Source organism: Papio anubis, chromosome 1 (genome assembly GCF_008728515.1).
Source record: "Papio anubis isolate 15944 chromosome 1, Panubis1.0, whole genome shotgun sequence".
Taxonomy (NCBI): domain Eukaryota; kingdom Metazoa; phylum Chordata; class Mammalia; order Primates; family Cercopithecidae; genus Papio; species Papio anubis.
Genome location: NC_044976.1, coordinates 19,834,874 through 19,856,423, shown reverse-complemented (window position 1 = coordinate 19,856,423; position 21,550 = coordinate 19,834,874). Strand labels below are relative to the sequence as shown.

Sequence of the window (21,550 nt, the reverse complement as noted above, 5' to 3'; positions counted from 1 at the left end):
CATGGTCTTGTATAACTACCATGCCCATAAATGCTTAATGCTTGTGGAATTGAATTGAATGTGTTCAGGGAGGGGAATGAGTAAAACCTTGTCAGTAGTCTGGGAAGGCTTCCTGGAGGAGGTGATTTCCTCCCACCCCTTTACAAAACAGGATTAAGAGGTTAGAGCTTGGATTAAGGGAGCAGTGAGTCCTGGTAGAGGCCAGATGTGATCATGGCTAAGTTCCCCTACGCACCCCCAACCCCTCTCAGCAGGTTGTCTGCAGTGGGGGACCTCAGAGTAGGTGTGCAGATGCAAGAGGAAGGAGGCCCAGTGTGAGGGTTGGGAGCCAGTGGGACAGTGGGTGACTCTGATTCTGCAGCCCTAAGGGACCCAGATGTCCCAGAATGGGGGCTGGACATTTAAAGTGTATTCAAATGGATGGTGGGAGGTGGAGCGGTGTCAGGGTAGAGGAATGGCCAAGTGAACTAGCGCAAGGCAGGAGGGTTCTAAAAATACCTCTGGGAAGGGAAGAGTCAACTTTGGCCTTAAAACTAGGAGCCTGGGAGGTGGAGGCAGAACCCAGCAAGGATTAAGAGCTGACAGTGTGCCAGGCATTTTACTCTGGAGGTCTCATTAAATCATGGCATCGTTCCTGCAGTTTGGCCTGTTGTTCCCAGTTTAGAGGCCAAAACCAGGGCTGAGAGTGGTGGAGGCTTTGGCTCAAAGTCACAGCTGGTGAGGGCTGGATTTGAATCCAGCTCTTTCTTCTGCTGAGGAAGGGACATTGGTCAGAGACAGCGAAGCTGCAGAAATGGGGAAGGTCTTGGATACGAGGCAAGGGAAGAGCGGGGAGTGATGTAGCCCTGAGTGCCACCCAAACAGGAGTCACTGCTCAGTCCACGTGTCCTACTGGGAAGGCCCTTCTGGTTGGTGAGATGTTTCCTCTTAACAGAATTGGTACCAGTTGCTCCCATATATGGAGCACTTCCTGTATCCCAGGCCCTGGGCCCAGCACTTCCCTGAATCATTTCATTCCATCCTGACACCAGCCTTACAGAATACTATCCGTCTCTTACTACTGTCCATCCCCATTTTACAGATGAGGAAACTGAGGCTCAGAGAGAGGAAGCGGTGGCCCAGGGACATGCAGTCAGTGAGGGGCAAACCAAGACTGACAGTGGTGCCACTCTGAGGCCATGCCTTTAGCCCTTGATCTCCTGGATGCTGCTTGTGCTAAGTGGTAGGCTGGGGTGGGTGGCCCTGTCCTCAGGTGGCTCCTTGTGGCGATTACTGAGCCAGAGGCCCTGGGGCCTGTGTGCTGTTGCAGGAAGCACGAGGCTGGCCTCATTAGTGGCTCTGAAATGCCAAGCAGGCACGTCCCGCTGGGCCTCCTCATCTATTATGCATCTGGTGGGCAGGCCCCCGGCGGGCAGCTGGCAGTGCATGGGATGGGGGAGCTAGCAGCTGCTTCCTGAGCCCATGGCCGCCACTGTACCTCTGGGCAGGGATCTCCCAAGGCAAATGCCAAGGCCTCCTGCCTCATCCCCTTGGCCCAGCCAGGGTAAGGGGGTTCTACTGGGGGCAGGGACATGGATGCTGGTCCCCAGCTCATAAGCCTGGCTATCCTAGCAGCCACTTCTCTTTATTTTATTTTTATTTTTATTTTTTGAGACAGGGTCTCACACTGTCACCCAGTCTGGAGTGCAGTGGGGCAATCTCAGCTCACTGCAGCCTCGACCTCCTGGGCTCAAGCGATCCTCCTCCCTCAGCCTCCCAAAGTGCTAGGATTACAGGCATGAGCCACTGTGCCCAGCCGCTAACAGCCACTTCTAAGAGAGGCTGAGACTTCAATTGAGCTGGGGGTCATTTGGGACCAGAGTGGGCAGAGGTGGGCTGAAATAGAATCTTCAATGCCCAAGCTCCTGGCTGCAGAGAGCGTCAGAGCAATAGAGCTGTGGTCATTTGTTCATCATTTATTCATCCAGCCACAGTAACCACTGAACACCTACTGTAGGCCAGGCATGGTTTTAGTTACTGCAGATTCAGCAGAAAACGAGACAGGCCTAGCCCCTATCCTCAGAGAGCTTGGTTTGGGCAGTACTTCACTTCTCTGAACCTAGATTTCCTCATCTGTAAAATCGGGAATGGGGAGGCAGACTATAAGTAAATAGACAAGGAAATAACCTCTGATGGGTACACTGAATTTCTTTTTCTTTTTTTTTTGAGACAGAGTCTCACTCTGTCGCCCAGGCTGGGGTGCAGTGGCGCCATCTTGGCTCACTGCAACCTCCACCTCCCGGGTTTAAGCAGTTCTCTGCCTCAGCCTCCTGAGTAGCTGGGATTACAGGTGCCCGCCACCACGCCCAGCTAAATTTTTTTTCTTGTATTTTTAGTAGAGGTGGAGTTTCACCATCTTAGCCAGGCTGGTCTTGAGCTCCTGACCTTGTGATTCGCCTGCCTTGGCCTCCCAAAGTGCTGGGATTACAGGCGTGAGCCACCGCGCCTGGCTGGGTCCACTGAATTTCAAAGCAAGGCTACATGCTAAAAAGAGCTGGTCCTTGCCAAGAGCTGAGCGTGCACCGGGCTGTGTTTCAGAGCACTTTGCACACGTTCATGGGTTTGATCCTCACAACAACACTGCGAGGCAAGACTGTTGGGAACCCTGGTTTAGGGCTGGGGAAACTGAGGCAAAGAGAGGTTAAGTAACCTGTTCAAGAACCCTTGGTAAAGCTGAGATTAGAGCCTAAGTAGCCAGGCTCCAGTTTGCCTGTCATCCCATGCTGTATGGCTGGAAAATGGAGTCCTGAAAAGCGTTTCTGAAGAGGGCATGTTTGAACCAAAATCTGAAGGATGAGAGGAGCTGGCCATGGGGGAGCTGGCAGAGTGTCCAGACAGAGGGAGCAGCAGGTGCAAAGACTCGGACGCAGGGATGAACCTAGTGACAGAGAGATCCCCCCCAGCTCTTCCAGGAAGGATCCCCTATAGTTCAGGAGACAAGAGAACATCCCCTCCACATGTGTTGTGGCTCTGGGACTGCCACTGTTTGGCTGTGTGATCTTGAGAAGTGGGTCCCCATCTCACTTGTGTACAACCCTGCTATCCCATGTCTATCCTCAGCATCATGAAGAGGGGGCTCTTGCAGCCCAGAGGTCCCTGGTCTGGTTGGCCCTGTGTGCCCCTACCTCCTGGTGATGCTCAAACTCTGGTCTATTTGTCTGGGATGCATGGGAATATTTGAGTTCTGTTAGGTAGACCTGAGTTCAAATACCTAGCTCAACTTCCACTTACTTGCTGCGTGGCCTTACCCCATCTACTCTGCCTCTCTGAACCTCAGATTGTCCGTAACAACGGAAACAGTATTGCTTCAAATGAAATGAGTGCAGAGTGTATGCTCAGGGGGATGTTCTCCCTTCTAACTAAGCATTTGCATTTTGAGAGGAAAGACTCATTCACCCAAAGAGGGGTTCTCTAATGATAGAATTTGAGGCACTGTGGTGGCCACAGGTGGAGTAGATGATTAAGGAGGGGATTTTCTAATAGCCCAGATTCTGGAAAGGCCTTCTGAGTTCAGGTTCTTCCCCAACATTCATTCATTCAGCCAACTAATTCAACATTTAGTGTGGGGACACCCTCCTAGGGCCAAACCCTGTGCTGGGTGCTGGTGACATGATGGTGGAGATAGTAGATGAGGCCACTTCTTCTGGGGTTCAGAGTCTAGAGAGGGTCATAAGGAAAGAGGTGGTTTGATGGGAATGACATGTGCTGACTAGGGAGATGTGAGTGTTGCTGAGAGCTCAGAGAAGGGACTCCTGCCCACATCTGGGAATCAAGGAAGGCTTCCTGGAGGAGGTGACTCAAAAGTTGAAGTGGGCCAAGTGGCAGCGTGTGTGTGTGTGTGTGTGTGTGTGTGTGTATGTATGTGTGTGTGTAGTGGGGAAGGGAGGTACACTGTAGGAGAATGTTCCAGGGACAGGAGGTGGCAGGTCAGCAATGTGGAGGATAAAAGCGTGTGGTGGCACATGCTGGACTGAGTTGGGCCTGACAGGTGAAGAGAAGAGAGATCATGTCATGTCCAGGTCATGTCCCTGCAGGCCCCGCTGGGACTTCTGTGGGCTACACTGGAAGGCTGTGAATCCCCAAGCCACCATGGGAAGAGGCCTGCTAGGGTGCCAGTCGCCCACCCTCCTCCCTGCTCCAAGGAGCTGCTGTGTGATACTGAGTCAGTCCCCAGCTCAGGGAGGCCCTGGCTGCGCCCTTAGCGCAGAGCTGTGGAAGCCCTGGAGCCAGTGTGGGCTGGGACTGCAGATGCTGTCTCAGCCACCAGCCAGCTGGGTGATTTCTCTGGATCTCAGTTTCCTCACCTATAAAATGAGGGCAATGAAAGTACTACCTGGAAGATTGGTGTGGGGATTAAATGAGATAATGGGTGCCAAGGCCTGAAACCAGGGCCTGGCACGGAGCACGTCCTCCATCGATGCCAGCTATTGCGGTTACTGCCATCATCGTGGTCATGGTTACCTGCTGTGCCCGCAGTGGGTGCGGAATCTCACTCGGTGTGTAGACTCTGTCCTCTGGAAACTTGCTGCCTGCCAGGGGGTGACCTGCCTGCCTACACGTGACCGTACGCCCCAGCTGTGGGCACTGGCCTTCCGCACTGGCCCTAGGCACTGACCCTGAGAACACTGGCTTTGGAGTCTGACAGGCCTGGTGCCAGGTCCTGGCCAGTGACCTTGAGGAGTCTCTCACCTTGCTGAGCCTTGGCTCGTCCCTTTGTGCAGCGGGGGTGTTCATGGCCCCGACCTCATGGTGAGTGACAGGCAGTGAGGAGGTGCTTTTAAAGGGCCGGCCGGTGTAACAATGCAGCTGTTTCTGACCCCATGCTGCAGGAGGGAAGAAACACGTGCCTCGGACCCACGTGACCTAGAGAAACGTCACCCTCCCTCTCGGAGGCTCATTTTCATACCTATGAAATGGGAAGGTCAGCTGTGATGCACTCTGATGTGCTGGGGTTCTAGTGGAGTTAGCTTGTCACTAAGTTTGACCTGGTCCAGCTCTTTGCTTTGTGACATTGGGCTAGAGACTTAACCTCTCAGAACCTCAGTTTCCATGCCTGCAAATGGGCAATGTTCACCTCATGGGGTCTTTCAAGGCTTCCATTAGCCATTTGTTAATTCAACAAATACTTACGGAGTTCCTACCACATGCCAGGTACTAGTCTGAGAATTGAGGATGCAGCAGTGAACCTGACAGACACGGTCCCTGCTTCACGCCCATTATCCTCCAGTGCAGGAGACAGAGAGCTAAAGGAAGTTTCAGATGGGCAATGTGTAGTACGGATGGGGTGGGTGTAAGAGCTGGCTTTGCCAAGGGTATCAGGGAGGGGCCTCTCTGAGGCCTGAACGGGAAGGAGCTGGCTGTGGAAAGGTAGTCCAGGGAGAGGGCAGAGAAAGTATAAAGGATTGGGGGCAGGAATAGGACTCCTTCCCCTGCCCTAAAGCTGGAACATTCCAGATCATCTCCTGGCAGCAGGTGGAGGTGGCTGAGAAGGCAGAGAGGCTGGAAGCCCACTTCTTTCAGATCAGGAACTGCTGCCCAGTCAGGTGTGGTGGCTCATTCATACCTGTAATCCTAGCACTCTGGGGAGGCTGAGGCGGGTAGATCACCTGAGGTCAGGAGTTCGAGACCAGCCTGGCCAACATGGTGAAACCCTATCTCAAAAAAAAAAAAAAAAAACAACCCAGAACTGCTGCCCACTAGGCAGGCCCTGTGGGGTGGTGGGGAGCGTGGGCAGCCATGGAAGACCAGGTGTGGCTCGAGCCTCAAGTGAGCTGGGCTGTGCAGGCAGGAGGCTGGGCTCCAACCTATAGGAGCAGGCAGGGGTAGAGCTCGCTGCAGGGCAGAGCCAGGCTGCCAACCTGGAGCCCACCTGACTGGACCTACCTGCACAAAGACCCTGGACCTATTTTAGGAGGGGCATAGCGGGGGGCAAGGGAACTGGTGCTTGTTCTCCCTCACCCCAGCCAGCCTGGGCACTGGCCGCAGGTTGCCTTGGCCTTTCCCAGCCCACCTGCCTGCAGGCCGAGGAAAGGTTCTTTGAGATGACCCGTTACATGTACACACACACATATTTCCCTACTCACACCCATAGACTTGACCCTTGTAGAGACAGCTTCATCATGAACATAGAGGCACAGACATACACATTCATTCATGCAGCACATCAGACCCAAACAGACCCAGGCATGACCTGAGGAAACCCCATTTCTAGCGGGAGAGACGGACAGTAGCCTAATGGTCACACCACGAAATGTGCAAACGCAACAGGTAAATCCATGAAGGCCCAGGACGGGCTTCTGGGAAAGCTGGTCAGGTTGGGAGCAGCTTCTCCTGGTCTGGGGAGGGAGCTCTGGAAGACTGAATACAGACATAGCACCTGAAATGTGATCCAGGCGGATGGGAAGCGGGTAACAGGCAGGGGGCACAGCGTGTGCAGAGGCCTGCAGGTGGGAAGGAGCACCTCAGGTTTGAGGAGCGGAAAGGAGTCTGGGGAAGGAGGAAAGAGGCCCTGGATGAAGCCAGAGACAGTGAGCGGGCGGGAGGGGGCCGGGGATGGGGAGCAGACACGCAGGGCCTCGTGGGCCACGTGAGGCAGTTGCGTCTAGATCCTGCTCACAGCGGGAAGCCATTGGGGCCTTCTAGGCAGGTGGGTGGCGTGATCAGATCCAAAACATGCGACACAAGCGCTTTCCCTCCCACACCCATTCACGCTCCTGCCGGGGCCTCCCATCTCCATTCTCACCCACAGAGTCACACACACCCTCTCGCACCACCAGGCAGAGCTTCAGAACACCCGGTGCCGACTCCCAGGAAAAGTGTCAGACGCCGCCCCGCCCACTGGCTGAGTCTGTGCGGCAGGGCCCTCTGGTCCAGCCAGGGTGGATCCTTGCTCACTCCACATCGGCGCAGATGTGCACTTGACCCCCACCTGCCCCCACAAGGGTGAGGTCATAACTCTCTTCTACACGTGCAAGGTGGCTTCTAGCTTAGGGGGCACTTTCTCACTCGTTCTCTCATTGAATGCTCTCAGCAGCCCTGCAGGGAGAAATTCTCTCAACACCGTTTTATAGCCGAGGAAACAGAGGCTCAGAGAGGTGAAGGGACTCTCCCTAGGCCACACAGCTAGAGCTTGGCACAGGCAGGATTTGAACTCAGGTCCATCTGACTTCCAGGTCTTGCTCTGTGGCCCATCCAGACTCAGGCACACTCAGGTGTGCTTGTCACCTTCCCAGGCTCTCAGTGAGAAGGTGACAAGTGACCTTCAATGGCAAATCCATCCACAAACAGGTTGATCAACACAGAAAGTTATTTAGAGCTCCAGGGAAGGGCCTGGGCCAGCACGTGCCCACCTGCCTGGTGACCCTGAGGCTTCTGGGGGTAGTGCCAGGGGTGGGGCTAGGCACCTGCCAGCCTGGGGCAGCTCAGGGCGTGGAGCCTGCGCTAGGAACAGAGCCTACATTTACATTTACAAATGAGGTAGACAGCTCTGTGTCCACACATGCTAACCTGGCTGGCCTGGCTTGCAGGACGTGCCAGCTGAAGTCTCAGGGCACATCCCTGGGTCCAGCTGCCTGGGCCGCTTCTGTGCTGCCTCTGTTCTTCCCTGACCCTTGGAGCAGGTTGCCTAATGCCTAACGTAGTGGAAAGAGTGTGGGCTTGGGAGCCAGCCAGAATGGACCCAGCTCTGTCATGCCTGGCTCAGGGACATTGGTCATGGTGTTTAGTCTCTTTTCGTGTCAGCTTCTTCCCCTTGGAATAAGGGGTGAGTCATACTTCCCTCTCAAGGTGATGGAAAAGGGTAAAGCAGTCAGGTGCTCAGAGAGCTGAGTCAGAGTGAGTGCTCAGCTCTCTAAAATCTTTAATTTTTTTTCTGATTACACAAATACTGAATGTTCATGATAAACATCCAAACTGTGCACAAAAGTATTTGCCACAGAAGGCAGAAGTTCCTAGTGGTCCTGCTCCTCAGAGATAAGCCATGTAAACTTGCTTTTTGTTTTTGTTTTTGTTTAAAGAGAGGATGGACAGACAGACATAGCCCAACTGGGCTTCATCCCACTCAAAATTCTGAGCGCTGTTGGGCCTTAGGATCCCATACGCAGTAAACCCCTTTTCTCTCTTTTTTTTTTGAGACAGAGTCTTGCTCTGTCGCCCAGGCTGGAGTGCAGTGGTGCAATCTTGGTTTACTGCAACCTCTGCCTCCTGGGTACAAGCGATTCTCCTGCCTCAGCCTCTTGAGTAGCTGGGATTACAGGCATGCACTACCATGTCCAGCTAATTTTGTATTTTTAATAGAGATAGGGTTTCACCATGTTGGTCAGGCTAGTCTCAAACTCCCAACCTCAGGTGATCCACCCGCCTTGGCAAAAGTGCTAAAGTGCTGGGATTATAGGTGTGAGCCACCGCGCCTGGCCTTTTTTTTTTTTTTTTTTAAACAGGATCTTGCTCTGTTACTTAGGCTGAAGTACAGTGGTATGATCTTGGCTCACTGCAGCCTCAACCTCTCAGGCTCAATCGGTCTTTCCACCTCAGCCTCCTGAGTAGCTGGGACTACAGGCATGTATCACCATGCCTGGCTAATTTTTGTGTGTGTGGTTTTTTTTTTGTTTTTTTGTTTTTTTGTTTTTTTTGTAGAGGTGGGGTTTTGCTAGTTGCCCAGGATGGTCTTGAATCTTGAACTCCTGGCTTCAAGAGATCCGCCTGCCTTGGCCTCCCAAAGTGCTAGGATTACAGGCATGAACCACCACTACCAGCTAACCATGTAAACTTTGACATGTAATTTTAAATGTTTACAAATGAGATTTCTGTTGTGTGCAACCCGTTTTATTCACTTAACAATAAGCCTCAACACCCTTTTCCATCAAGACTAAAGACCTTCTTTGTCATTGCTGTATAGTATTTCATGGTTTGATATATTTAACTAATCTCCTTGTAATGGACATTGAAGTGGCGTCCAGATGTTTGCGGTTGCAAACCCTGCTTCATGACTGTTTTTGTTCATATATCTTTATGCATTTGTGTACTATTTCTGGAGAATAAATGCCTAGAAATGGGGTTGCTGGACCAAAGAGTATGCACATTTTAATCTTTAATAGGAGGTGAAACAGGCCTCCTAAGAAGTAGTGGCAATCTCTGTGCCCCCAGCAGATCTGGGAAAGTCTGTTCCCTTTTGGGAATTCATCCATTGCTTCTGCCCTCAGCACAGGGATCCTAGAGTCAGCAAGAGGCATAGAATTCCAGATGTGGGGCTGGGTGCAGTGGCTCACTCCTGTAATTCCAGCACTTTGGAAGGCTGAAGCGGGTGGATCACTTGGGTCTAGGAGTTCAGACCAGCCTGGGCAACATGGTGAAACCCTGTCTCTACAAAAAATAAAATAAAATAAAAAATTAGCCAGATGTGGTGGCATGCATCTGTGGTCTCAGCTACTTGGGAGGCTGAGGTGGGAGGATCACTGGAGCCTAGGAGGCAGAAGTTGGAATGAGCTGAGATCTCACCACTGCACTCCACCCTCGGTGATAAAGTGAGACCCTGTCCCCCCACCACCAAATAATAATAATAATAATTTCAAATGTGGGAGGCACTTGAGGTCCTCTAGTCAAACCCCCTACCACTCCTCCCATTCCTACACCTTGAGATATCCCTGGCTGCACCTCTGAGAAGCTCACTCTGCCTTTGCTTGATGGGGAGCTCAGCACCTTACACGGCAGGTTGCTCTGGTTGCTTTCCCTTCCTTCCTCCCTCCCTCCCTCCCTCCCTCTCTCTCTCTTTCTTTCTCTCTTTCCTTCTTTCCTTCTTCCTTTCTTCCCTTTTCTTCCTTTCTTCCTCTCTTCCTTTCTGCTTCCTTCCTCCCCTCCCTCCCTTCTTCCTCCCTTCCCTTTCCCTTCCCTTCCCTTCCCTTCCCCTTTCTTTCCCTTTCTTTTCTTTCTTCTTTCTGATGGAATTTTGCTCTTGTTGCCCAGGCTGGAGTGCAATGGCGCGATCTCGGCTCACTGCAACTTCCGCCTCCTGGGTTCGAGCCATTCTCCTGCCTCAGCCTCCCAAGTAACTGGGATTACAGGCATGCGCCACCACGCCTGGCTAATTTTTGTATTTTTAGTAGAGATGGGGTTTCTCCATGTTGGTCAGGCTAGTCTCAAACTCCCGACCTCAGGTGATCCGCCTGCCTTGACCTCCCAGAGTGCTGGGATTACAGGCGTGAGCCACCAGGCCCAGTCTAGGTTGCTTTACGCTTGGGCAGCTGTGTTTGTCCCGTCTTTTCTACCTTCTCACAACTTCCACCTCAGAGTCTTGTCTCAGTCCTCAGGCACCTACAGAGGAAGAAAGGGAGGAAGAGAAGGGAAGGCCAGGAAATGCTCACGGTGAATGTTAAGCACTTTACACCCATGCACTCATTTAACCCTCAGAGGTCAACACTGCTGTCCTTATTTTATAGATGAGGAAACTGAGGTTCATAGTGGTTAAGTAACTTGTCCAAGGTCACACAGCTGTTATGTGGCAGAGTTAGGATTCGCACTGAAGGATCTGGCTCCAGAGCCCACACTGACGCTACACTGCCTCTCCAGGCAGGAGCGTGCAATTTATTGAGCACCTACTGTGTCCTCAGCTCTAGGCTAGTCAGGTTGTCCATATAATACCTAATTTATTCCGCACAACAATCCTGCAAAGTTGGTGTTACTCTCCCATTTTGTAGCTGAGGAAACTGAGGCTCACAGAAGAGAAGTGACTTAGAAGAGTCAAAGGTCCTCTCCACTGGGAAAGCCCTCCTCCAGGGTTCTGCTTCCAACCAGTCCTTGGTGGACTCAGTTTCCAGTTTCTCTTCCTCCCATTTGCCCTCTGTAGGATGGGAGAGCCGGCCTGAGACCCAATTTTCAGTAGAGAAACTGAAGCTTGGAGAGGTTATGGTGACTTAATCCTGCACACACTGTGATCTAGGGGCAGAGGGAGGGCTTCTCCATGTCACCTTTGGTTAGGAGATGGTGACCTTGTCTATCCCCGTGGGGGTTTCGCCTTGGCCTGGGCGGTCACCCCGCCTGGGGAGTTGTGAGAGGCAGGGACTTCTGCTCACCAGCCTGGCCTGGAGCCTATGAGGCAGCAGCCCCAACCCCAGCTAGGGCTGGTGCAGAGCGGGAGGGAAGGATTAAGCAAGGCCTCAGCAATGCGGGACTCACTGTCTAGGCAGTGAAACCAGAGGTGCCTCAGGAACAGTCCAGGCAGGTATCTCTGAGGCTCTGCTTTGAGATGGGGGAGGCCTTGTTCACCCCATCTCTGATCCCAACACCCGGCACCACTGTTCGGTCCAGAGCAGACCTCAGGACATGTGTTCTGAATGAATGACTGAACAGAGGAATGAAGGGCAGATGGGGAGTGGGTGGATGACCGAGTGGGTGAGTGAGCGAAGGAATGCCTGGAGCTCAGAGAAGGGAGACCCCCTGGGCTGCGGAGGCTGGAGGGGACAATGTAGGGAGTGAGGAGAGACAGAAAGCGCAGGCGGCTGTAATACCACGTATGGGCTGACGGGTGCTAAGAAAGTCGCCCTGGCCCAGCCTTGCCCATCACTGGGAGCTCTGTCCTGCATGGACGTGGGCAAGGGGCAGAGCAGCTGGGGCTGAGCTTCGGGCTGGAAGCTTGGAAGTCACGATCTCCGTCCAGGCTCCGGTTTTCTTCTGGGCAGAATGGAGATAGCGTTACTGCTCTGTGCTCCTCAGGAGGCTGTGGAGAGGGTTGATGGCGAAGGCAGTTTGCCAGGCTGGGGAAGCAGATGTTGTTGTCCAGCAGGAAGAGGCCCTGTGGCCAGGTCATCTCAGAGTCACTCCTCCTCCTTACCCCAGTGCAGGGGAGGAGTCAGTCCTCACTGAAGTCCACAGGCAGGTGGGAAGGGTCGGGTTTTGGCCACAGTGGGGCTCGGGCCACCTGGGCAAGGGAGACAGACGCTGGACAGACAGCAGGTAAATGGGTGGCCCGGTTCCCAGGTGCTGTGCTCTGGGCAGGGACCGGTCCCGTGACCGCCTCTCTGGGCTGCCAACCTGTTATTTGTTCAGGAGGCCTCTGCCTGGCCCAGCTCCGGGATCCGGGTGTCTCGGCACACAGCCAGCATGGGGCGAGGGTGGAGGCCCCATGTGCCACCTTCCTGCCCACCCCTCTGCCCAGATTGGAGCCTGAGTCCCCCACCCACACCCCCAGGGGGACCCTGCCAGCTGTGTCACTTGGTAGCTGTTGAGGCCCTTGAACCTCACTAAGCCTCTGCCTCCATATCTCTGAAATGGGTGAAGATAGCAGCCTGAGGTCAGGGTTGTTGTCATAAGGATTAAATGACATCACAGTGCCCACACGGCAAACAGTCCCTGCCCCTGCCCTACTCCATCCCCACACTCCCTCTGGAGTCCTGGGAGAGGTCGAAGGTGCCCAGGGAAAGGCGACACAGGAGCCTCCCGTGTCTATGCCTGGCTGCTTAGGCTCCTGGTGGGCTGGGGAGGAGGGGGCCAGGTTCCCTGGACCTAGCTTTGGAAACCTGCTCAACTGGCTGCCCCGCCACCTTCCCTGGCACCTTGGCAGGGACAGGGGCAAGCCAAGGGGAGGGCAGTGCCGGCTGGTTGAGCTCAGAAAACAATGGGCCTCTGTGCCCCCCTGGGAGGGGGCAGTTCCGGGGCAGCCACTTGGTTCTGGTTTCAGGAGATTCGAGTCCCCTCAGACCTGATGCCCATGGCTAGGAGACCCGGCTCTGGCAGCTCCCCAACCCCCATCCAGAGGAGCCTCTCTCAGAGTTGCCCTCCACAGCCCCCTTCTCACTGGGAGGTCTGTGCCTTTGTCCTCATCCTCCACCCTACCTGGGTGGTAGAACTTGGTAGAACCAGGTTGATCTAGAAACCAGGAAGACCCCAGGGAACTGGACCCAGGCCTCCCCCTCCTGACTTCTGATGACCAGTGCTGGACTGGCCGGAACCCCTCAGGCCCCTGTTCCAGGCTGCTGCCCCCCACCGAATTCTTCTCTGCCCTGTGTTCATTGGCTCCCTGAACCCCTCCCCCGCCCTCCCAGACCACCCCCTCTTTCCATGTCCGGTCTCCCAGCCTGCATGCAGTGGGTGGCTGTCCTCAGGGTGGGCTTCTCCTGCTCTTGCTCCAGGCACTGTCGCCTGTCCAGATCCCCATTCCCCTGCTCCCAGTCCTAGCCTTCTTGCCTTGATCGTCCTGTTCCACCTGCCCTGGCCACCAGAGTTTCACCTGGTTAAGTTGAATTTCAGAGCATCAATGGTTCACTAGGCAGAAAAGCAGGAGAAGGCACCACCAGCAGAGGGGAGTGCCTGTGAACGGTGTGGCTGGTTAGGAGAGCTGCCTGCAGCCTGGGGAGGGTAGGACAGAGCCAGGACAGGCGGCTGGGGCAGGACAGGAAAGGGCAGGTATGAGGTTGAGGCTGGAGGGAGTCAGCAGGGGCTGCACCCACTGGGAGACCACCATCCAGGGCAGCTATCTCTGGGGGATCAAAGGGCCAAAGGGCCAAGCCCACCACCCAGGACAGCCCCACCACACTTCTGGTGCCCTGAAAGGGTTGGGCTCTCCGGAAGAGTGGCCAGTAATAATAGTTACAAGCACTTTACAGCAGCTCTATGAAGGGCGTACATTATCTCTCATTTTGCAGATGAGAGAAAAAGGAGCCTGTCACCACCCCTCCAGCTGGTTAACATGTGAGAAGCACCCCAGAGAGGCGTCTGGCCGCCCGTGCTTGGTATTCCCCTCTTCCCCACCATTTCTGGGTCTGACCGTGATGTTTTGTTGGTTTGTTTCCATTGTAGAGACAGGGTCTTGCTCTGTCACCTGGGCTGGAATGCAGTGGCACCATCATGGCTCACTGTAGCCTGGAACTTCTGGCTCAAGTGATCCTCCCACCTCAGCCTCCTGAGTGCCTGGGACTACAGGTGTGAGCCACTGCAGGGGGCTGGTTTTTTAATTTGTTTGTAAAGATGGCCTACCTCAGCCTACCAAAGTGCTGGGATTGCAGGCATGAACCACGGAGCCTGGGCTGACCCTGCTGTTTTGCAGTGTGGAACTCCCTTGAGATCTGCCCGCCCTGGACTGGTGGAAGGCCTGTGATCTTATCCCTGATCTGCTGCCCAAGGCCTTACTGGCTGACTTTGAGGTCATGTTTTCACCTCTCTAAGCCTCAGTTTGCCCTTCTGGGAATTGGGGATCCTAGTGACTGCCTTATCTCCACTCCAGTTCCGGTGAGAGTCCCAGGAGTGAGCAGATAAAGAAGGCTTTTGAAAAGTACAAAGAGCTGCACTCACGATGGTGCGATTATTATTGTTACCTCGATGCAGAGATAAGGGAGGGGGAGGAGGTGCAGTGACAGTTGCCAAGAAACCCGGGAGCTGTCAGCAGCGGCTTCCGGCCCGGCCCATCCCACTCAGGAGCTGGGCCCTTCCCCCACACCCCTGCCTCACCCTTTCCCTGGAAAAGGTACGTGTTCTCCCCGAAAGGGAGAGATAGCCACCACACAGACACAGGGGCTGAAGGTGACCCCGGAATGTGCCTGGCCCAGACTCCAGGTTGGCTCCAGCTTTCCATGTGACCTTGGGCGAGTCACCTGCTCTCTGGCTGCTCCCATTTCATATGTCAGAGGAAGCAGCGGGCAGGTGTCCAGGCCAGACAGGGGCAGAGCTGGAGCTGGGCCTAGGGAAGGCGCTTGGCAGTGGCAGGAGGAGCCAGGGCCGTGATGGGAGGTCACTGGGGCAGGAGGCCAGGTGACGGGACTGAGGGCCTGGGCTGAGGGCAGTGGGATGCACGCTGCGGAAGGGACACTGGACTGGAGTCACACCTCCCCTGCCCTTTCCTAGTATGCAACCTGGGGCTTGTCACTGAACCTCTCTGAGCCTCAGTTTTCTCATCTGGAAAAAAGGTTTATATCTCATCTGGATTTTTTTTTTTTTTTTTTTTTTGAGACAGAGTTTTGCTCTTGTTGCCCAGGCTGGAGTGCAGTGGCACGATCTCGGCTCACTGCAACTTCCGCCTCGTGGGTTCAAGCGATTCTCCTGCCTCAGCCTCCCAAGTAGCTAGGATTACAGGCATGTGGCACTATTCTCAGCTAATTTATGTATTTTCAGTAGAGACGGGGTTTCACCATGTAGGCCAGGCTGGTCTCGACCTCCTGACCTCAGGTGATCCACCCGCCTCATCCTCCCAAAATGCTGGGATTACAGGTGTGAGCCACTGTGCACGGCCTCATCTGGATTTTTAATAAGTTGCTGTGGCGCTCGAACGAAACAATGCCAGTGTAAGCTCCAGGGTGCTGCGCAGATGTGACCACGGTCATGGCAGGGGGAAGGAGGAGAGGGGAGAGCTCCCCATGTCCCGGCATGCTCTGGGCTCCTCCCAGCTGTTGCCGCCCAGGAGGAATGCAAAGCATTTTAAGCTGAGCCAGGCCAGGGAGGTTTTTGGAGACATAGGGAAGGGATAGAGACCAGGGGGACCTCCATGATGTGAACTGAATGGAGAAGACTAGGAAGAGACCAGGGTGGGATAGGAGAGAGAAGGGGAGGGACAGAGAGGTTCGGATTCATGAAGTGGGAGGAAATGACCACATTGTGGGTGGTCTGCCGAGGCCAGAGGAAGAAGGGGATTGGAGGGGTGCTGGGAAAGGTGGGGCAGAGACGGGCAAGCTGGCGAGGAAGGCTGAGCGGGAAAGGATGTGAAGCAGAGAAGGGCAGAGGGCTGGTGAGGAGAGGAGAGGCTTTCATTCATTGCTTCAAAAGTATTTACTGGGGCCAGGTACAGTGGCTTACTCCTGTAATCCTAGTGTTTTGGGAGGCCAAGGTGGGAGGATCACTTGAGACCAGGAGTTCCAGACCAGCCTGGGCAACACAGCAAGACACCCGTCTCAAAAAAAAAAAAATTTTAATTAGCCGAGCACAGACCTGTAGTCCCAGCTACTAGGAGGCTGAGGGGGAAGGATCACTTGAGCCCAGCAGTTCAAGGCTGCAGTGAGCCATGATTATGCCACTATACTCCAGCTTGGGTGACAGAGCAAGACCTCATTTCTTAACAACAACAAAAGGCCAGTCGCAGTGGCTCATGCCTGCGATTGCAGCACTTTGGGAGGCTGAGGTGGGAGGATCGCTTGAGCCCAGGAGTTCCAGACCAGCCTGGGTAACACAGGGAGACCTCATCTCTACTAAAATTAGCTGGGCATGGTGGTACCTGTAGTCCCCGCAACTTAGGAGGCTGAGGAAGGAGGATGGCTTGAGCCTAGGAATTTAAGGCTGCAGTGAGCTTTGATCATGCCACTGCACACCAGCCTGGGCAGCAACAGCAAGACCCTGTCTCAGAAAAAAAAAAAAAGAAAAAGAAAAAAGTATTTATTGAGCAACTGCTATTTACTAAGTGTCAGTATAGTGTAGTGTTAAGGGTACCACAACCAGATGTTGGGGGAGGTCAAATCTTCAGACCTTCATTTACTGTGTGTGACCTTGGACAAGTTACTTAACCTCTCTGTGTCTTAGTTCCCTCCTTTGAAAAATGCAAATTAAATGAGTTAATACAATAAAGTAGAGCAGAGCCCGCACATAGTAAGCTCTGTATCAGCTGTGTCTGCCATTGCTGTTGTTACTATTACCTTTCCAACTTGACTTGAGGTGCTGGGTCGAGTTCCTGAGCTGGAAGTTGTAAGGCTCTGTGGGGAGGTCCACAGGATTGGCCATACATGTTATAAAGTTCAGATCTTGGGCTCTGAAGTCAACAAACCTGTGTCCAAATGCCTGCCCTGCCTCATTGCCTGTGTGACCTTGGGCAAGTTAATGCACCTTTCTGAGCCTCGTGTGGAGAGCAGGCAGTTTCTGAACATCTGCCTCATTGGGGAGCTATGAGGATTAAATTAGATTATGCAAGATGCCCGGTAGGTCGTGGCTTTGTCATTCCTGTCCCTCTTCTACCCCTTCAGGTCTGGGGATGGATGGATAGGCAGTGCCCAGAGCCTCCAGTTTCCTTTTCTGTCCCCATCCTGGAGCCCCTCCCTTCCCCTGCCCCTTACAACCTCAGCAGTGGCTTTTTAGGTGGAGTTGCCTTCGGGGAGCAGGACTCTGGCCAACCAGGAACTGGAGAGCCAAGGGCCCTGGGATGGGGTCCCAGGTGGAAGCCAGAGCACCCTGGCCTTCAGAGGCCACTCTGGTTCTGCACCCACATGAGCAATCCTGAGTGAAATGGACACCTCCACATGGGGAGACTGAGGCAGAGAGGGTTCTGGAAGGGGGTTTGTCAGGGACTACTGCATGGCTATCATATGAGCCTAGGGGAAGACAGAAGGGCACCGGGACTAGCCTGATCACAAGCAACAGCCACCACTGGGCAGCCACAGCCACACCCAGCACTCCAGCAGTAGCAGGGGCAGCCAGCTTTACCTGCTTCTACCCCAGGACTTCCTGACCCCCAGGCAGCCTCTGCCCTCCAACCCACTGCAGGATCCCTAGTTCCTCAAGGGCATGTACTTTCAATTCCAGCTGCATCCCCCATTCGCTAGAGGAAGTGGCTTTGCCTCTCTGAGCTTCAGCTTCTCTATCTGTGAAAATGGAGAGAAATAATACCCACCTTCTAGCACAGTAGTTGGGGGAGAGGATGCTTGACCCAGTCCCAGTCACATAGTAGGTTTCACCAAAGAGACCCCATGGGAGCCTTAGTGGAATTGCCTTGAACCCACCCTCCCTCCCTTCCTTTCTTCCTTCCATTTTTTTTTTTCCTGAGGTGGAGCCTCCCTCTGGAGTCCAGGCTGGAGTGCAGTGGTGTGATCTCAGCTCACTGCAACCTCTGCCTCCTGGGTTCAAGCAATTCTGCTTTAGCCTCCCAAGTAGCTAGGGTTATACGTGCCCACCACTGCACCCAGCTAATTTTTGTATTTTTTTTTTTTTTTTTTGAGATGGAGTCTCACTCTGTCGCCAGGCTGGAGTGCAATGGCGCAATCTTGGCTCACTGCAACCTCCACCTCCCGGGTTCAAGAGATTCTCCTGCCTCAGCGTCCCAAGTAGCTGGGACTACAGGTGCACGCCATCACACCCAGCTAATTTTTGTATTTTTAGTAGAGACGGGGTTTCACCATGTTGGCCAGGATGGTCTCGATCTCTCGACCTCATGATCTGCCCATATCGGCCTCCCAAAGTGCTGGGATTACAGGCGTGAGCCACCACACCCGGCCTATATATTTTTTTTTTTTCAGTAGAGATGGGGTTTCACCATACTGGCCATGGTTGGCCAGGCTGGTCTCGAACTCCTGACCTCAGGTGATCCGCCTGCCTTGGCCTCCCAAAGTTTTGGGATTACAGGCGTGAGCCATCACACCCGGCCCGCCTGTAACCATTTCTATGGACCTCTCTTTAGTCCCCACCCTCCCACTCCAGACTCTCCCTATGTCAGTGTACCCTGCAATATGCAGGAACCTGCGCATAGGGACATTCCTTTGCTCACAATCCTTCAGTGACCCCCCCAACCTTCATTCGTTCATTCCAGTCATTCAACAAACAGTGAAACTTGGGCAGAGTTTACCATGAACAAATGATGTGAAAGTATTATTGAGTGAATTCTCATGAGCTGCCCAGGCTCTGCAATGAATGTTTTTGGAAACTGAGGCTGAGAGAGGCTGTGTCACTAACTCAAGCTCACCTAGCCAGTCAGTGCCTGAGACTTTCTCCCCTACACTGATGCCACAGGCTTGAAATGCCACTGCCACCATATCTTTCCTTTTGGGTCAAGCACTGGCCAGTGCAGACCCCTCTTGTAAGATGCCATCACTCCTGGGAGGTGGAGAGGCCTCTAGTGCATAAGTGGGGCTGTGGATGGTTCCTCTGGACCATTTCTCCTGCTGGAGTAGCTGGGCTGAGTGGAATTAGAAGGGAGTCTCAGACCGGGCACAGTGGCTCACGCCTGTAATCTCAACACTTTGGGAGGCTGAGGCGGGCGGATCACCTGAGGTCGGGAGTTCAAGACCAGCCTGACCAACATGGAGAAACCCCGTCTCTACTAAAAATACAAAATTAGCCGGGCATGGTGGTGCATGCCTGTAATCCCAGCTACTCAGGAGGCTGAGGCAGGAGAATCGCACGAACTCAGGAGGCGGACATTGTGGTGAGCTGAGATCAAGCCATTTGCACACCAGCCTGGGGAATAAGAGCAAAACTCCGTCACAAAAAAAAAGAAGAAGAAGGGAGGCTCAGAGCTTTCTCGGTCTTCTTCCTGGGCCAGACTTTTTCGGGTCCTTCCCCTCTTGGGGTGTGGCAGCCTAGCTCTGCCTGACTCAAGCCTGCTGTAGGCCACCAGCGATCATCTGAGTCACCCTTGAGGGACCAGCCTCTCTTGATGGGACCTGAGCGGAGGTGCAGCCACGTCAGGGTGGCCCGAGGCAGCAGCACAAGCCAGGCCTGCTTGCCCAGCCCCAGGTCCCCTGGATCCCAGGAACCACTGGGCATATCCTCTCCCTGCCCCAGAGGTGGCCTCAGCAGGCTTTTTAGGGTGACAGGAGCTGACTTCACCCTCACCAGACCTGCTTTCTTTCCTCAGGGAAGGGTGTGGTGTGGGCAGAGAGTCCGGGCTTCGAGTCAGGCAGGTCTCACGCAGATGCTAGCTTTGCTGCCGGCCAGCCATGTGACCTCTGTGCACAGCTGGGTCCTGTCCGTAAAGTGAGAATACCAGTGTGATGAGGAGGCCATGCCCTCAGGCCTGGAACGAGGGCTCGGCACAGGGCCTGGCATATAGTAGGCCCAATGAGTGTCAGTTATGGTCACTGTCATTCATAATAGTGGTAGCCCCGGTAGCCTCTCAGTGCCAAGGCGGCTACTCCCAGAGGCTCAGGGAGGAGTCCATTGTAGAGGCGGGAGCACCCTGCTTAGTCCAGAAAGCTCACCCTCCACAGCAACCCTCAGTACACCTGCCTCAGTCTACTCATCTTCAGAGTAGGTCACTGCTTGGCTGGAGGCCTAATGGAGAGCTTGGGGAGAGACCCTGTCCACGTCTCTTGATATCCAGGGAAGGAGAGCCTGTGTGGCAGCCCTGCTCACGAAGCCCCTCCCCTCCCTCCTTTTGGGGAACCCATGACCCTCTCTTCCATGAAATCTAACCCCCTCACATCCCCCAGCTCTGAGAGTGACTCTTCCAGAGTTCCCAAATTTCCTGGCTTGGGGCTCTCCCTGACCTCAGACTCTTTCTCTTCCAGGAGGAGTGATGGGCAGAACCAGCGCTTCCCTCAGGCACTAGACCTGTCACGAGTGAACTTAGTTCCCTCCTATACTCCTTCACTCTACCCTAAGGTAAGTGTCCCCCTCCATACCTACAGCCCCTGGTCTGCCCCCTACCTCCGACACATGCCCAGGGCTGGGAAAGGCCCACGAATGACTTTTGGGCAAAGGTAAAATGGGCAGATGCTGATGGGGTTTAGCTCCTAAGGGGTTGCCACTCCTGAGCCCTGGGTGAGCCTGGTGCAGTCGCAAAGGTTGAACCTGGGTCTGTAGACTGTTGTGGGGAAGGGCTTAGGGCAAATCTAAGCAAAACAGCTGGGAATAAACCAGCCCCCCAGCTATCTTCATCATCTCTACAATCAACGTCACCATCAGTCTCCTCATCTGTAAACTAGGCGCAATGAGAGGACCCACTTCACAGGGTCATTGTGAAGATTACTGCAAGGTACAGACAGGGCGGCCCGGGCACAGCATCCGACACAGAGTGAGAGCCCTGTCAACGAGCCCCTATCATTATCATTAAAATCAAATGTTTGACCAGTGCCTGCTTCATGCCAAGCCATGTGCTGGGTGCCAAGGGACCAGAAACCAATCTGATACAGATCCTGCTCTCAAGGAGCCACAGTCCAGTAAAGCAACAGATAACTGAACAACGTATGCAGAACATCAAATAGCAGAAATAACCGCTAATATTTATTGAGACTTACTGTGTGCCAAATGAGTACTTAATGCTTTATTTGCAGTATTTCATCTCATCCTTGAATTATGTGATAGCTACTATAATCAGTCCCATTTTGCAGATGAGAAAATTGAGGCTCAGAGAGGTTCAGTCACTTGCCCAACTCAGGTTGGATGTGGTGGGGCCACGACCGGATGCAAGCTGTCTCACCAGAGGGCCTGGTGTTAGGGCCTCTCTGATGCAGGGGTGATAAGTTCTCACTTTTGCAGTACTTTTTGCAGTTTCTAAAGCACATCCACAGACTTCATGCCACCTGGTCCTTTTAGTAAACCTTGGGTAGTAGGCATTCTCTAGTTGAGGATGCAGGAGCTCAGAGAAGTAAAGTGGTCTTCCCAAGGTCACACAGCCAGAAAATAGCAGAGGCAAGATCCACCAGGCTCCTCTCCGAGAGCTCTGGCCTGGAATAAAGGCCAGGCACCTTGCCTAGGCTGGGAGGGCAGATGGCCAAGGAATGGTGTCCATGTGTGGGACCACCACCTCCATGGGGGTCCCACGTAGGGCTGCTGGGAGCAGCAGAAGGAGGTTCCTGAGACCGACTCCTGTTTTCTCTGTCTGGGCAACAGCCCA

The 21,550-nt window shown here is 53.9% G+C and overlaps 1 protein-coding gene across 13 annotated transcripts in view; it reads left to right on the top strand.

The window, feature by feature from the left end:
• The window catches only part of RAP1GAP (RAP1 GTPase activating protein), a 73,272-nt gene that overhangs the window by 22,817 nt on the left and 28,905 nt on the right, over window positions 1-21,550 (top strand). For all 13 annotated transcript variants that reach the window (XR_643870.2, XR_643874.4, XR_643873.4 and 10 more), the window contains one exon: window positions 20,223-20,316. Coding sequence is in view for 6 of the 13 variants with exons in the window: in XM_021937058.2 (XP_021792750.2) it covers window positions 20,223-20,316 (94 nt within the window). In the remaining 7 variants the exon portion in view is untranslated. The remainder of the gene's footprint in view (window positions 1-20,222; window positions 20,317-21,550) is intronic.